The sequence below is a fragment of the Macaca fascicularis genome, chromosome 8, assembly GCF_037993035.2.
Source record: "Macaca fascicularis isolate 582-1 chromosome 8, T2T-MFA8v1.1".
Taxonomy (NCBI): domain Eukaryota; kingdom Metazoa; phylum Chordata; class Mammalia; order Primates; family Cercopithecidae; genus Macaca; species Macaca fascicularis.
In genome coordinates this window covers 114,079,818-114,096,021 of record NC_088382.1, presented here as the reverse complement: position 1 = coordinate 114,096,021, position 16,204 = coordinate 114,079,818, and the positions used below count along the sequence as shown (strand labels likewise).

At 43.6% G+C, this 16,204-nt stretch overlaps 1 protein-coding gene across 12 annotated transcripts in view; it reads left to right on the top strand.

The window, feature by feature from the left end:
* Positions 1–11,938: 11,938 nt before the first annotated feature.
* The window catches only part of DPYS (dihydropyrimidinase), a 95,181-nt gene continuing 90,915 nt past the window's right edge, over positions 11,939–16,204 (top strand). For all 12 annotated transcript variants that reach the window (XR_012416586.1, XR_012416585.1, XR_012416587.1 and 9 more), the window contains exon 1: positions 11,939–12,333. Coding sequence is in view for 9 of the 12 variants with exons in the window: in XM_073999276.1 (XP_073855377.1) it covers positions 12,070–12,333 (264 nt within the window). In the remaining 3 variants the exon portion in view is untranslated. The remainder of the gene's footprint in view (positions 12,334–16,204) is intronic.

Sequence of the window (16,204 nt, the reverse complement as noted above, 5' to 3'; positions counted from 1 at the left end):
CTCATGCCTGTAATCCCAGCACTTTGGGAGGCCGAGGCAGGAGGATCACAAGGTCAGGAGATCAAGACCATCCTGGCTAACATGGTGAAATCCCATCTCTACTAAAAATAAAAAAAAAATTAGCCAGACGTGGTGGCGGATGCCTTTAGTCCCAGCTACTCGGGAGGCTTTGGCAGGAGAATGGCGTGAACCCGGGAGGCAGAGCTTGCAGTGAGCCGAGATCGCACCACTGCACTCCAGCCTTGACAAGAGAGCAAGACTCTGCCTCCAAAAAAAAAAAAAAAAAAAAAAAATAGGGCTGAGCTCGCTGGCTCACGCCTGTAATCCCAGCACTTTGGGAGGCCGAGGCAGGTAGATCACCTGAGCTCGGGAGTTCCAGACCAGCCTGACCAACATAGAGAAACCCCGTCTCTACTAAAAATACAAAATAGCTGGGCATGGTGGCGCATGCCTGTAATCCCAGCTACTCGGGAGGCTGAGGCAGGAGAATCACTTGAACCCACAAGGCAGAGTTTGCGGCGAGCAGAGATTGTGCCATTGCACTCCAGCCTGGGCAACAAGAGCTAAACTGCATCTCAAAAAAAAAAAAAAAACCCATAACGTAGTGAGTGTAGTGGTTGTAGGTACCATTGACATTAAAATCTGATCAAAGTAATTTACTTTGGCACTTAACCTCTCTGAGCCATAGCTTGTACATCTGTAAGATTGAGGTAATATTTCCTACCTCATGGAGTTTCTGTAGTGATAAAATCATTTATGCAAAAGGCTTTATAGTCCAGTGCCAAGCATGTTCAAATTCAATAACTGACTATTCCATGAACATTGATGGGGGAATGCTACATGCCAGGCATTGTTCTGATGAGTACTACTCTTGATCTCAAGCACCGCAGGCCTGCTTGACAGCACCCCTCCCTGGCTCTCTGCACCACATGCCTCCCTAAGAGGCAAGGAATTCACAGAGTTATGGGGACATGAGTGCTGCTCTTCCTCCCTCCACTTCTAGACCACACTCTTGGTACCCAGAATCCCAGATTTTCCCATCCAAATGTCCTAAGTCCACATGTGGGACCTCCCTGGTGTCTTCCTGGGATCTATCTTCCTGGGGCTGGATGGAGCTGCTAGCATGAATATCTCAGGCACCAGGGGAGTAAGGAGCTGTGGACGGACTGTGGCCAGGTGGGCTGCGGTGTCCACATGCACGAGCACAAGGCCTCTTACAGTGCAGGACAGGGCCTGGGATAGGAAGAAAAGGGACAAGTGTTTGCCATGCATATTCTTGCCCTGAGCACTGCAAATATTAGGGGCAAGACAGGTTCTGGCACTGGTGATAAGACGATATTCAAAACAAATATGAATATTATTTAAAACACTGAATTATTTCTGCCAACTGGAAGAAAAAAGTTAAACTGCATTTAACTTTTTGCTTTTCTCTTAAAGCCCAAGCCCATTTAGCTCTAAGCACAAAGCTATGGCCCTGAAAGTTTCTTTCCCCTTGAAGACTGCTTGACTTGAACTAAAATAAATGAAGAATTATTGCCTTTAGTAATTATGCATTGTCACTTCATTTCTAATTTATATTTTTTCTTGTTCCCATGAAATACTTTTTTATAAGAATAAGACTTTTTTTTTTTTTTTTTTTTTTTTTTTTGAGGCGGAGTCTCGCTCTGTCGCCCGGGCTGGAGTGCAGTGGCCGGATCTCAGCTCACTGCAAGCTCCGCCTCCCGGGTTCACGCCATTCTCCTGCCTCAGCCTCCCAAGTAACTGGGATTACAGGCGCCCGCCATCTCGCCCGGCTAGTTTTTTGTATTTTTTAGTAGAGACGGGGTTTCACCGTGTTCGCCAGGATGGTCTCGATCTCCTGATCTCGTGATCCGCCCGTCTCGGCCTCCCAAAGTGCTGGGATTACAGGCTTGAGCCACCGCGCCCGGCAAGAATAAGACGTTATAAGAATAATCTTTTTATAAGAAAAAGATTTTATTCTTTTATAAGAATAAAAATGCCTTATTTTTAAAAAGTCATTTATGCAAATTCCCTATGTACCATAATCTTTTCCCAGAGGGAAATGTAGACAGGAATAAATTGATGTTAAGGAAAGGGGGGAAAATGTGGGATGGAGGAATGAAAGAAGAATTTTAAAGATATTTCATAGTTAGAGACTGATGGAATAACATTATTCTTTCTCTTTCTCTATCTCTAAATAAAGGCGGTTACTTATTTCCTTATTGTATGTGTCACTAACATTTTGATATTTCCCCAAATGTTCAAGTCTGCATACATCAGGTATAATCAATGTATTCAGGTATAATCGATGTGAGAGTTAAATGCCCGAATAGGAATATGTAAATCAAGTGTATGTGAACTACATAATATTGGAAATATAAGATGGAAGCTTATTACCTAAGGAACTCCCATTAGTAAACCTTTTTTGAAGTTAATTATATGCTCGATCTGTATTTTCTTTTACTCATGATGTGAAAATTTTGCTTGATGTGAAGAATACATTGTATAAATCTAAAAACTTACACTTTTATAAAACTGAACTCACAACTTAGTGTGCACAAAGGGATGCAGTAGTCATATTCAAAGGGATCAAAGAAGCTACTTTCCTTTCCAATTTTGAAGAAAGGGTAATAACTATATGTCCATATAGATGCAAAATCATCAGTAGTGACACTTTGTTGATGACAAGTTGCTGAACAAGCCAAAGAAATAGTCTTTTCATGAAGCCATCTAGTGGTTTATTCCAGCCTTACCCTTACGTATTTTGCAACACAATTTGTTGAATAACTTGTTTTTTCTATCACTCAGTTGAACTTTCTTGAAATGAAAAGTGAATGATACTAAAGCTGAGTTTGGAGTTCCAAAGGAGTTTAAAAAAAGACTCCTGGGCCAAGCGCAGTGGCTTACACCTGTAATCCCAGCACTTTGGGAGGCTGAGGTCAGAGAATCACTTGAGCCCAGGATTTCAAGACCAGCCTGGGCAACACAGGGAAACCTCGTCTATACAAATAATTTAAAAATTGAATGAACGTGGTGGCACACACCTGTAGTCCCTGCTACTCGGGAGGCTAAGGTGGGAGGATCTCTTGAACCTGAGAGGTTGAGGCTGCAGTGAGCCTGCACTCCAGCCTGAGAGACACAGTGAGACTCTGTCTCAAAAAAAAAAAAAAAAAAAAAAAGGAATAAGAGAAAAATCTGATCTGTGTCCTTATTAATACAGACCAAATGCTAAAATCCCATCACAGAGCCCCATATTGGAATGTTGATAAGGCAAAAATGAAAAGTTAGTGAATTACTCTTTTTGCACTGCTGTTTTACCATACAAAAATATATGATATAGTTTTGTTTCCCAGAAGTTCACTGATTAGTGCCCTAAAGTACATGGTTATGTAACAGGTGGGCAGTCAGGTGTTATTCTTGACCTGCAACAACATATTTACCGTGTTTCCCATGTATGGTTCTAAATGAATATCTCTTACAGCAAAAATAATTTCCTCTCAAGAAGTATTTGTATAATGTCAATCACATTTTTCATGAAAAAGGAAGGTAACTCCATTACCTTCCATTTATATTCGAGAAACACAAGTGTAGTGAAATGAAATCGCATAGACAGTGATGCAGCGGTAGAAACGTTCTAACTTCAAGGAGAGTGGGAAGAAGTGCAGGTAAAAAGGGGCACACCATGACTGCCTCTCTCTGTATCTCAAAGTCTTGCTTACACCAATTCCTCCAACATCTGGGTCATCAGAGCCTCACCAGCATCTTGTCTACATAACTTAAACGCAGTGTTGTGAGGGTTCTGGAACAGTGCCTGCTCTCCCTGCTCCAGCCCTAGCTGTGATTCTGGCCTAGGGCCTCCCAGGGCTCCTGAAAAAGTTGCAGTGAATCCCAGTGAGGTGCACCTTGCACTTTAGACCTTGACGTCATTGAGAATTTTTGTTTTGTATGTAGGAGACAGAAACAGTGCTGCCAACTCGCAGACAACATTTAAAACCAAAGTAGGTGATCTCTTCCTCTGCAGATATCCCGCAGCTTGCTTTATATCCAAGTCTAAGGTTAAATTTTCTTTTTAAACAAAATAAAATACAAATAATAGATGTGTAGTTGCCAGGGACCAGGATTTGTGGGGGAGAGGATTGACTAAGCAGGGCACAAGGAAACTATTTTGGGGTCATGGAAATGTTCTCTACCTTAATTATGGTGGTGGTTACATAACTTCTTTTTTTTGTCAAGATTCATAGAACTCTATGCTTCTTAAAGATGACTTTTACTCCATGTATTTTAGTCTATTTTTATTAAAAAGTAGAATATATAATATTCAAACTCTGTTTGATCTATGTAGCAAAATTCCAAGTATTTCGTTAATGTTAAATAATCTTGCTTCTTAATTCTCAAGACCAGAAGAAGCATTTCATAAGCTTGTGTATCTCATATTTAAAAGTTATAACTACTAATGAAAAGGAAGTTGCTGAAATATGGGAGTAACATAGTTGGTTTTGCTAATAATATATAGCAAGCACTGTGCTGTGGGCTTTAAATGAATATCTCTTTTAAAGTTTACAACCACCCTGTGGATGGGAAGCACCAATAGGGGGAAAACAAGAGCTTAAGAGTAGTTAAGAAACTTATCAAAGAATCACAGATGGCCGGGTGCGGTGGCTCAAGCCTGTAATCCCAGCACTTTGGGAGGCCGAGACGGGCGGATCACGAGGTCAGAAAATCGAGACCATCCTGGCTAACACGGTGAAATCCCGTCTCTACTAAAAAAATACAAAAAACTAGCCGGGCGACGTGGCGGGCGCCTGTAGTCCCAGCTACTTGGGAGGCTGAGGCAGGAGAATGGCGGGAACCCGGGAGGCGGAGCTTGCAGTGAGCTGAGATCCGCCCACTGCACTCCAGCCTGGGCGACAGAGCGAGACTCCGTCTCAAAAAAAAAAAAAAAAAAGAATCACAGATAACAGATAATGAAGTCAGAGTTCACTTCCAGATCAGTCTGGCTCCCAAGTACAAGCCTATTTACTAATTTTATTTTGCTTTATTATATTTTTTCTAATCAAGGGAACACTTTCATTATTCCCCTAAAGTTTATTATATTACTGGACTATATTTTGCTAAAAAACTCAAAACAACTTGGAAATTATGACACAATAGGAGTGAGTTAAAGGAGTAGGAGGGTTTCTGTGGTACAAGTGAGTGCTGTTGGCAGGATGGGTGGACAAACTTTTGAGCAGAGCCTGGTGTTTGTCATTTCTTAAGAAGGCAGAATCCTTTTGTTCAAGGGGAACAATGTTAGGCACCATGATAGGCTAAATTATAGCCCCCAAATGTATCCAGATCCTAATCTCTGGAACCTGTGAATGTTGCCTTATATGGCAAAAGGGACTCCCAAGATGTGATTAAGATAAGGATTTTTTAAATGGAGAGATTATCCTGGATTATCCAGGTGGGCCTTAAATGCAATTACATGCATCCTTAGAAGAAGGAGATTGAGGGAGATTTGACACAGAAGAGGAGAAGACAATATGATTACAGAAGCATCCGTTATGTGATTATGGAAGAATGAAGCGATGTGGCCACCGCCAATAAATGCCAGCAGCCACCAACAGCTGGAAGAGCCAAGGAAACAGATTCTTCCATTCAGAGCCTCCAGAAGGAATCGGCCCTGCTAACACCTTGACTTTAGCCCACTGAAGCTAATTTTGAACTTCTGGCATCCATCAATGTAAGCAAATAAGTCTGTGTTCTTTCCAGCCACCAAGTTTGTGATAAATTGTTACAGCAGCCATAAAACTAATATACTTAGTCCTCCCACTTATCCCTGATTTCACTTTCCAAGGTTTCGTTGCCCACAGTTAACCTGGGTCTGAAAACGGGAATCCTCCCTTTGTCTAGCATACCCACGGTGTAGAGGTTCCCCACCCACTAGTCACTCAGTAGCCATTTCAGTTATCAGACTGGCTGTTCCAATATCGTAGTGCTCGTGTTCAAGTCACCATTATTTTACTTCATACTGGCCCCAAAGCACAAGAATAGTGATGCCGGCAATTCTGATTCACTAAAGAGAAGCAGAAAAGTGTTTTCTTTAAGTGAAATGGTAAAAGTTCTCCACTTAATAAGGAAAGAGAAAAAATCATATACTGAGGTTGCTGAGATCTATGGTGAGAACAAAACTTCTATGCATGAAATTGTGAACAAGGAAGAAAGAAATTAGTGCTAGTTTTGCTGTTGCTCCTCAGACTACAAGAGTTACCGCCATGGTGTGTGGTGGACGAGTGCTTAGTTAAGATGGAAGAGGCGTTAAGTTCGTGGGAGATGTGAAAAGAAACGTGTTCCAGTTGATGGCAATCGAGTTTGGGACTATCTGCAGTTTCATACTGTCCACAGTGTGTTCCCTGAGGATTAGGGAGGACTCACTGCACACTGTAAGAGCCAGCTTCCCCAGGATATGCTTGAAACTGCCTGTTTAGCATCAGAATATCTTTAACAAAAAACAAGCAAACAACCAAAAAACACCACCACCATGTAATACCAGACAATATTGGAAATAGGAACTTTTGAATAAGTAATTCCTTGAATTTCTTGGAGTTACACAATAGCATATCCGAAAGTTCTTCCCCCAGGCAGTTCAGTGTTAGTGTGTTGAATCTGCTCCCACCAAATTTGTTAATTTATTACAAAAGGACTGCTTTATAACTACAGTTATAAAGTTACAAACTATAAAGTTATAAACTATAGGTTTTTTGAACACTGATGACACTGATCACCTGAGCAAACACATAGACTGGCTCTACAATATTGAGATGACTGAATGAACCAGCCTGGAAGCAGCGGACAGAAGTGAGCAAAGTCTGAAGGTAATGTCCATGATGTCAGATTTCATTCTGGGATCATCATTGATTCACATACGTAATCTGAGGCCCGGGTGTAGCCAGGATTTGGACGTGGCTTTGGAGCATGGAATTGCATAATGGGTAAATTACAGCTTCCAGAAGGAAAGCCTTGCCTCCAACATTGACTGCCATGTGATCTTGGGCAAATCGTTTGACCTGAAAAGGCTCATCTGTTAAAGGTAAAACAGTACTTAGCTCAAAGAATTCTGAGGATTAAGTAAAATAATGCATATGAATAAACTTGGCCCAGTACTAACTTGATGTTAATAATGGACAAATCTCAGCTACTGTCACTGGTACTGTTATGTGGATTACCTCTTTTCTCCTTCTGCCCAGGAGTGGTGCTTCAGGGACAGTATCCACTGGAGTTGTGTAGTGGGCCAGCTCTCTCCACGGCCCCCCAGAGTCAGGGGAGACCATCCCTGCCTATCGTGCGTGTTAATTCTGAGCAGTGATTAAAATGTCATACCTGCTCTTCAGTATGAGGACTTTAAAACCAGTCCCACCAAGCATCACCGCCCCATCCCCAGGACTGTAGGTTTTACACTCTGTATGTAGCTCCTTTCCAAGGGGATCCACTTGGCCCCAGTGGAAGGACCAGGAATAAAATAGTTCTGAATCTAGAAGGCAAGTTTTCCTTGGTTCCCAATTCACTCATCTGAATCTGGGAAGAGTGTAATTCTAGGACTATACCAGGCACTCTCCATTCAGAGAATTGTAAAATTATAAAAGTGGGAAGGGTGGGTCTTACAAGCTTTTGCCAACCTAGCTGTGGAGGAGGCAGAGACCCTGAGCTGTTAAGTGACTTGCCCAAGCTCTCTGCAGAAGCATCAGATTACTATTAGATTAGATTACTATTTCCTCATTAAATTTTCTTCCACCCTTTCTATGCCATCTACCTTTCCCAACTCCCACTTTCATCACTGATTCAAGTATAAATACATTACCCTGCCAGGGAATTCTATCCCTCAGTGTCCAGGGAACTGGAGTTTCCACAGATGCTGGTGCATGTGCACTGCTTTGAGACGCCCAACTCTCCTTGCTCAGTCTCACTCATCCACCCTCACCATTCCTTCCCTGTGCCCCAGAGGACTCTTCCATTTGGTGGAAACAACAGCCTAAAAACCTCTCCTAGCCCACAGGAGCCTGTAGTAGGAGTGGATAGGGTCAGGAGCAAAGAGAAAGCAAACTTGGCACCTCCAGGATAGCCGAAGACTGAAATACAACTGACCCTGGTGGACTCGTTTCTCAAAATCTCAACCATTCAGTGAAGGAAGTCACCTGCTTGCTCCTCCAGGCCTCTCTCCTGTAGACCATCAAGAACGAATGGGAGGCTCTTCTTGCCAAATCACCCTCACCTACACTTCCAGATAGATGTGTTTTCATGGGTTAAGCATTGACAGTCTTTGTAACCGTCATGTAAAATGCTTCTTTAAAACTTTGATTCCTCTGAGGAGTAATGTATTCTCAGACATCCTTGATATGTTCATCAATGCAACTGACTCTCTCCCCAGCAACAAAAATGAAGAACAGCAGGAGCTCTCCATCCCACCTTTATCCCAATGCCAACATTGTGTCCCCTGATTCTTGTTTACTGCCCATGGAGGGCCTGGAGTGTCTGCTGGGTAAGGAGGAGGTACGGTAGGACAAAGAAAATGAAGGTGAGTGTGTGCTGAGAACAAGTTTCCCCCACTGAGCAGGTTTGTCCAGGCTCAGCCACCTGCCCTGCAAGCTAGTGTGTGGGAATGATGGCCAGAAAGGGGAAAAGTCCCTTCTGTTCTGTGAGTTAACATTTCTCCCTAAAACTACCTCTCTTTTATTGCTGTCAGTGAATCTCAGTGAGCCATTTCCTCCCGCTTCGGTGACATTCTACAATCCCCCTTTTCTGATGAAAGTTTGAGTTAATTAAATGTGGGAAGTTTGTTTTGTGTTATGTTACAGGGCATTTCATGATGTAAACTGTCTAAGATAAAAGAAACCTTTGAAATCATTAATCTGGACAGTTTCAGAAAGGATGGCACAACTGCACTGACATCCAATCTTATTTTTCTAAGGTGGGGCTTACTTGTACAGCTTGTAGAAATTTCATTATGTTTATAATTACCCCTTTCACCCTTACACAAAGGTCCCTTGACAATAATTGCATAACCTCCTTGGGTTTCTTGTTCCTGGCTTGACAGCCAAATCTATGGAACTTTAAATTATTGATGCTTTCTAATTTTTAATTATTTTGAGGTTTGTGTAAGCTGAAGCTTTAAGAGATTTGGCAATAATAATACCTCACATTCCGCTATTGAAAATGCCATCTCTGAGGTCACATGTGACCACCTTGTCTCGAAACATGAAGAAGGTATCTTCCCAGTGTCTGTCAGTGGAACCTGCAAGTGACAAAAGACTCAAATCAGCTTAAGCAAAAAGTGGAAAGTCCAGGGGAGGGGGCTTTAGGCATGGTGGGATTCAGGAACTCAGTGTCATGAGAAGCTAGCCTGTCTCCATCTCTCCTTCCTGTTCTTGATGTTGGCTCTGTTCACAGAAGGGCTATTTCTCTGTGTTGTCTAGAAGGCTCCCAGAAGCCCCTTGTTTACACTCCCTAGGAGTCAAGTCCATGAGGAAAGAACAAGCCTCTTGTCTGCTCAACCTAAAAATAAGAAGTCTTGGGATCTGCACTCACTTCGTGGGCATGAGAAGTCAGCTTGGAGCGTGTGCCCATCCCTGTATCATCACTGTGGCTTGAGGATTCCCTGCCTTGATTGGAAGAGTCTAGGTGAGAGCTCAGTCGCAGAGCTACAGGTCCCATTGTTATGGGTGGGTCTTTGTTCTTAGAGCTCCCAAGATGGTGGTGGGCTGCTCCCAAGATGGCGGCAAGCCTTTTGTTCTCTGACCTGGGATTCTTGGCCTCATAGAGTCCAAAGAATGGAACCTTCAGCCATGCAGTGAGTGTTATAGCTCTATTAGAAAACATGGGACACGGAAGAGAACCATGGAACCTAACGACTAGTGTTCCGCTCGATTAGGACAAACCCGGGCACTTAGCCATGCAGGAACAATGGTGAGTCTCCAGCCTGAGCTACGCAGCAATGGGCACCTCGCTGGATCAGGAGCGCAGCGGACACCCTGCTGGATCCGGAGGGGTGGAAGTCAGCGGTGGGTCTGAGACGGCAGCAAACAGCAGTGGTGGACGGTGAGTAAAAGCTCAGGTGGAGCGGTAACAAACACAGACCAGAAGCCTGTGCAGTCAGTTGCAGATTTAATAGCGTGAAAACAGAGCTCCCATACAATAGGAGGGGACCCGAAGGAGGTTGCCGCTCCCTGCTGGAATGCCTGGGGTTATATCCTGATCATTGCCCCGCCCCCTGTGCTCTCAGGCGATATATGATTTGACTATTTCTTTACCTCCTGCTTTTAGCCTAATTTGTATTTTAGTGAGCCCTCTTTACTACCTGACTGGTCGGGTGTGAGCTAAGATACAAGCCCTGTGTTTAAAGGTAGGTGCGATCACCTTCCCCAACTAGGCTTAGGAATTTTTAGTCAGCCTAGGAAATCCAGCTAGTCCTGTGTCTCATCATCAGTTTCTCCAAAACAAGTGTTCTGAGACTTCAGGCAGAGGATTTCCCACCACAGAAATGCCAGTGACTATTAACAGAATAAGGATGAGAATACATGTCTGGTCAGCAGATGTCCACCCCACCTCCCCACAACCTTTCATAACCCTTCTGCAAGATTCCATCCTGTTGCCCTTCTTAAAATTCTGCATTCCTGTCTTCCATCACATAGACCTGTGGTCTCCCTTCTCTCTGACCACTCTGTCTCTTCTAACTCCTCCTCCCCTATAAGCAAAGGGATGGTCCAGGATTCAGTGTAAGCCTATCCCTCGTAGCTTAATCACAGGAAGTGCATTCCTTCATCCTCTCTGTGCCTTTACACACTGTGTTCACTCTACCTGGAGTACCATGTCCTCTTTCCACCACTCATCTCTGCGTGTTCACATTCTCTGTATCCTAGTTCAAATATCTCTTCACAAATCTTCCATATCTGATTTCTTTAAGCCAGAAATAAACTCACTCTTTCCTCTAAATTCTTATCTTTATCCCTTCTCAAATATATAATGTTCTGCTTTATATATTGAAATATGTATGTGTGTCACTGTTGGCTGTTGGCTACTTGAGGGTGGAAATGTGGTTTATCTTTCTCACTTAGCCCTCTAACCAATCCCCCTAGTCAGCTTTGTAGTCCTTACAAAACCAATATTTAAGTGAATTTGCATGGTGCTTCCCACTTTATTAAGGTGTATTCACAGCCATCATCATATTTGCTTCTCAAAGCAAATCTGGAAGGCAAGAACAAGTATTACTCAGTTTTATATATGAGAAAACTGAGGAACCAAGAGAATAAAAGATTTAACTGAAGATCTCTAAACTGGTTTTGTGGAAAAGCTGGGAGTAGAAATCGAAATCTTTAGAGTTACAGTACCAGTTATTTTCCAAGAAACACTTGCTGATATGTGTTGTATCATTAAAATGTGGAGAATAGTTGGCACCAAGTCGTTTTATTTCAAATAGATTAAATATTTTACTCTGATCTTTCCCTGTGTCTGCCAATTACTGGGATTATATGATAATTTGCTCCTGGCTTAAGAACGTTTAAAAGGAAACCCAGATCGAGTGGCTCTGTTCTGGCTTGGGTGTGTTTGGGTATTTTTGTTGCTACTTCTGGTGATGGTTCTTGCTTTCCTTCTCCCTCTGGATCTGTCTTTTGGTACAAACACACCCCCAACCAAGGGAAGAATGAGGTGGATTTCTTTCCCTCAGGCGCCTAATCTTACGATGAAAAACGCATGTCCCTTTCTCTTAAAACTCCAAGATCTTTCCCTTCCAATGACTCCGAAGCCTGGGTGGATACCTCGACTCAGGGCGCAGAACACTTGGGATCTGAGTGTGAAAGGACCATGCGGACCTTTTCAATCCCGGCCTTTGGGCTCCAGCCCAGCCTTCCCGGGGGAGGAGCCGCATGTGCGGCCAGGTCATAAATCCGCCAGGCCGCCGTCCTCCGGATTTGCGGCCCGAGCCAGAGCTCGGGGGCTGTCGGTGAGAACTTTGCAGGAGGGCACCCCCAGCCCGGCCAGCCCAGCCCAGCCCCTGCGCGCATCCCGGGCCGGGTAGGACCCGGCGCGTCCCTTGCCATGGCGGCGCCCTCGCGGCTCCTGATCCGCGGGGGTCGCGTGGTCAACGACGACTTCTCCGAGGTGGCCGACGTGCTGGTGGAGGACGGCGTGGTGCGGGCGCTTGGGCACGATCTGCTGCCTCCCGGGGGCGCTCCTGTGGGGCTGCGGGTCCTCGACGCCGCCGGCAAGCTCGTCTTGCCCGGAGGCATCGACACACACACGCACATGGAGTTCCCCTTCATGGACTCGCGGTCCATCGACGACTTCCACCAGGGCACCAAGGTACCCGCCCCGCCGCGACCCCGCCCCGCGGTACCCACGGAGCCTCAGGCAGCCTCTCCAGCCGTCCCGGGGTCCCCAGCAGGGCCACCTCGCGCAGCGCGGTGCCGAGGGGCTGCGTGGGCGGGAAGGAGCGCGGCCCCGGCGGGTGTCAGAGGGGACTCAGATTCTCTTCGCTGGGGTCCCTTGCAGGCGCCCCTTCTGGGCAGCAGCCCAGCAGCCTTGGCTCAACCAGACGCCCTCGACTCCTCCCTTTGGTTAATTTGATGAGTTTAAGGCCATCCCCTTAACCTCATTTCTCTATACCGCTTACTCCCCAAATCCCCCCGCCACCCCATTTTGATTGGTGTTCTGTGGCAGTCGGAAATCTTCCATACCTTCTTTAGAATCTTTTTTAAAAGTAGGCAGTCCCAGTCATTTCTTCCAACCATTTCGACCCATCCTTTATCCCCAGCCAAAACCAAATGAAAAATCCATTCACCTGGGAGTTACAGCCTTGACTCAAAGTGAGCAGTGTAGCGGGTGATGTATCTGAATGGGCTAGATGCCCACCGTGTTCACGTTCCCGTCCCCTACCCTCTGCCCCCACTCCCACCCCCAGTAGAAAAAAATATAGCCCCGACCAGGGTTTAGAAGAAAAAGTATTCCGGAAACGACCTCGCAGCACTCATACACACCAACGCAGCCTCACAGGCTCTTTTCTCCATCCCACTTGTTCTGGGGACACAGCATTCTTGCTGCTGAAGTACCCATAGTTTTACTGATGTTGCAGGAGGGCAGTCAGATCACCACTCCCCAGGTGGAGGTAGGCTTGGGTTTCTCTAGATACAAAGGCCTAGAAGTTTGGGTCAATGAAAGGAAACTTACCAACCTTGTCCAACCTGCAGGCGGCACGCAGCCCAGGATGGCTTTGAATGTGGCCCAACACAAATTCATAAACTTTCTTAAAACATTATGAGATTTTTTTTCTTTTGCAATTTTTTTTCTTAGTTCATCAGCTGTCGTTAGTGTTAATATATTTTGTGTGTGGCCCAAGACAAGGGAAGCCAAAGATTGGACACCCCTGCAACATTTCCGCAAACCTCCTCAATGCAAGATCGAGAGACTAACAGAGCAGCTTTGCAGGAACATAGAGTGAAAATTCTATTCTCAGCACTTGGGCTAAAGTAAAGCCCACACCCTCCTTGAGTCCTGTGTTTTGAGCTGCCTTGGGAGAAATGGCTCCTTCCAAAGTGAAGGTGTATTGATACACTAAAGGCCTTGGCTTTTCACTTGGACCACACATTGATGTGTGAAACAAGTTGGGCTATTAAGTCCAGTGTATAGTAGGCTTCCTTCCTTCCTCGCTCCCTCTCTCCATCGCTCCCTCCCTTCCTTCTCCCCCCCACCCCCTCAATCCCTCTCTGTCTTTCTCTTCCCATGTTACTATGGACAGGCTGACGGTCTTTCAAAGCAGTTTTGGTGATAGCTACTTCATTCATATACTGATTTCTGACAGTTTTGCTCTCCTTACACTTCCCCCTCTCCAAGTTCCCCAATCCTCTATGATTAACAGGAATGTTTAACAGAAAAAAAGGAAGGCAGGTAGATTTGACCCAGAGAGAAGGATCTGGGCAAGCTGCTCAAATCGCCATTTGGAAAGCTTCTCCCTGATTACTAATTATCAACCTTTATCATTATGTCAATAAAGTCTTTTGTAGAACAGATCATTGTCTGCTTTAAAAATTGGCAAACTTTGTTTTGTGTATTCATTTTCCCTTTTGCTAAAAAGTAATATGCACCAAATTTGAATGAACTTATTTTTACATTTTAATGAATTTTTTAGCTATCAAAACAATATGTGATTATAGGAAACAATTGGAAAAATAATAGGAAAGTAAAAAGAAGAAAAACATTAATAATACTCTCCCTCTCAGTGACAGCCAATGTTTTGGTGCATTGCCTTTACATGTTTTAATATGCTCTATTTTACATAATTGAGATCATATTGTTCATGTGTCTGTGTGTGTACACCTGTATTTAAAATGTCAGAACTTGCAGTCATAGAGCAATCCCTTTCTGTTGTCATAGACTTATCATTAACGAAGTCCTTTGCTGATGGCAGGGCATCCCATTGAACACTCCCATCTGCAAGGTGGGGAGCTGCTATTTCTGACCACTAGCATCATTCTCCCTCTTATAGCTGAGCAGTAACTTTCATTCTCTTTCTGCCGTCCAGATGAAGCAGCAAATAAGAGAACTGGAATGCTGTGGGCAGGGGGCATTCCCTCTCTTTCTCAAGATTATCTTTGCATGCTCCAAGATCCTGGAAAGTGGGGTCTTCCTGGTCTTCTATCTGTTCCTTAGCCATTCTGGGATTCTCTAGTTTAGAGAGATTTACAATTCTTAACTGAGAATGTAGGTCCTTATGGGGTATAGTATGTTGTTGTCAACATCTCAAAGGATTTATCCACCAGCCGATCCTCTAAGCATTTCTGTACTTAAAAGTTGTGAAAACATTAAACAAAAACATGTTCTTCGTGAGTTTAGGATCTTAAGCAGAAAACGATATGGTCAGAGATACTAAGGTCAAAGGTTTAGCAAATACCAAATTCCTGTTGAATATTAAACAGTACTCACAAAGGGGCTGTGTTGCAATAGTCTACTTCAGAGTCAGTTGGTAGGATCCCGAAAGGTAACCACTGCCACCCCCAGAAACAACTGAGGCTTCATAAAGTGAACCAGATGGGGAAGTATAGATAAACATGAACATTACAGTATTGGCCTGAATTCTGGAAGAAGGGCATTATAGAGTTATTCTGTCTTCTTTCCTGGCCTTCACAATAATCCCCAAAGCAACGTTGGTGGGTGTTTGTTTTGGGGAGCTAGAGACAAAGATAGGCCTTTTGTAAATACTGGTTGTATGATATGTTAAACTTGAAAAACATCTTCTTATTTATACCTTTAAGTACCATCTATTTTATCAAGCGCATACCAGGCAATGTCATAAATTATGCATTATCTTCCAAAAATCCCAGATGTCATTGTCTACTTTTTTACAATTGAGGAAACTGAAGCCTAAGTTACTTGCCTAAGGTCTAAGGTTGTACACCTAGGGCTGTAACTGATCGAGTGACTCTTCAAATTCAGTACTGCCTGACCCATCGCTAAAGCTGTTACCTATTAATGTCTGTTCTTTTGAAAAAACATCTAATGTTCAGATTTGTCAGGGTGGCAAGTGATAGATGACAAAGCCGCATAAGTTGCATGTTAATGCGAAGCATCTTTTCTCGAAAATAGAGCAGAGTCATCCATAGAAAAGACAGTAGCTCTTCACTTTCCTAAAGCTAGAGGCAGTTAAGGTTATCAAAATAAATATACACTGCAGGTATTCGGTTTATAAGGCATTTGTATAATACATGCATTTATAGCCACATCATCTGTAAGGCTGCAGAAATGGACCTTAAGTACAGAAAAAACATAAAGTAAAAATGATATATTATGCTTTCAGGAGATGGGCCCCTAAAGGTTAGACCAATAGCTGTTTGCATTCTACATCCAGCAGGCTGATCATTTATAATACCTGACAAATAGAAAAGGATATTATTTCTGGTACTCTATTTATCGATCACTAGATTGTGATGGGACTCAATTTTAAAAACCAATATACATTAACTAAAGGTTATTTATTTCGTAAATCTAATTCATGTCAGAGATTGGTTTAAAGCCTGTAATTGATTAGCTTAATTACAGGTAAAAGCTTTCTGAAGTAACTAATGGAAATAATGTTCTGCTTTAAAGAAATTGTATTTCATTTTGTTGGTCTATACCAGATGTACAGTGGTCTTCAGATCATTCAATATCTATGAGGAAGGACAATGGAATTTTTTATTCA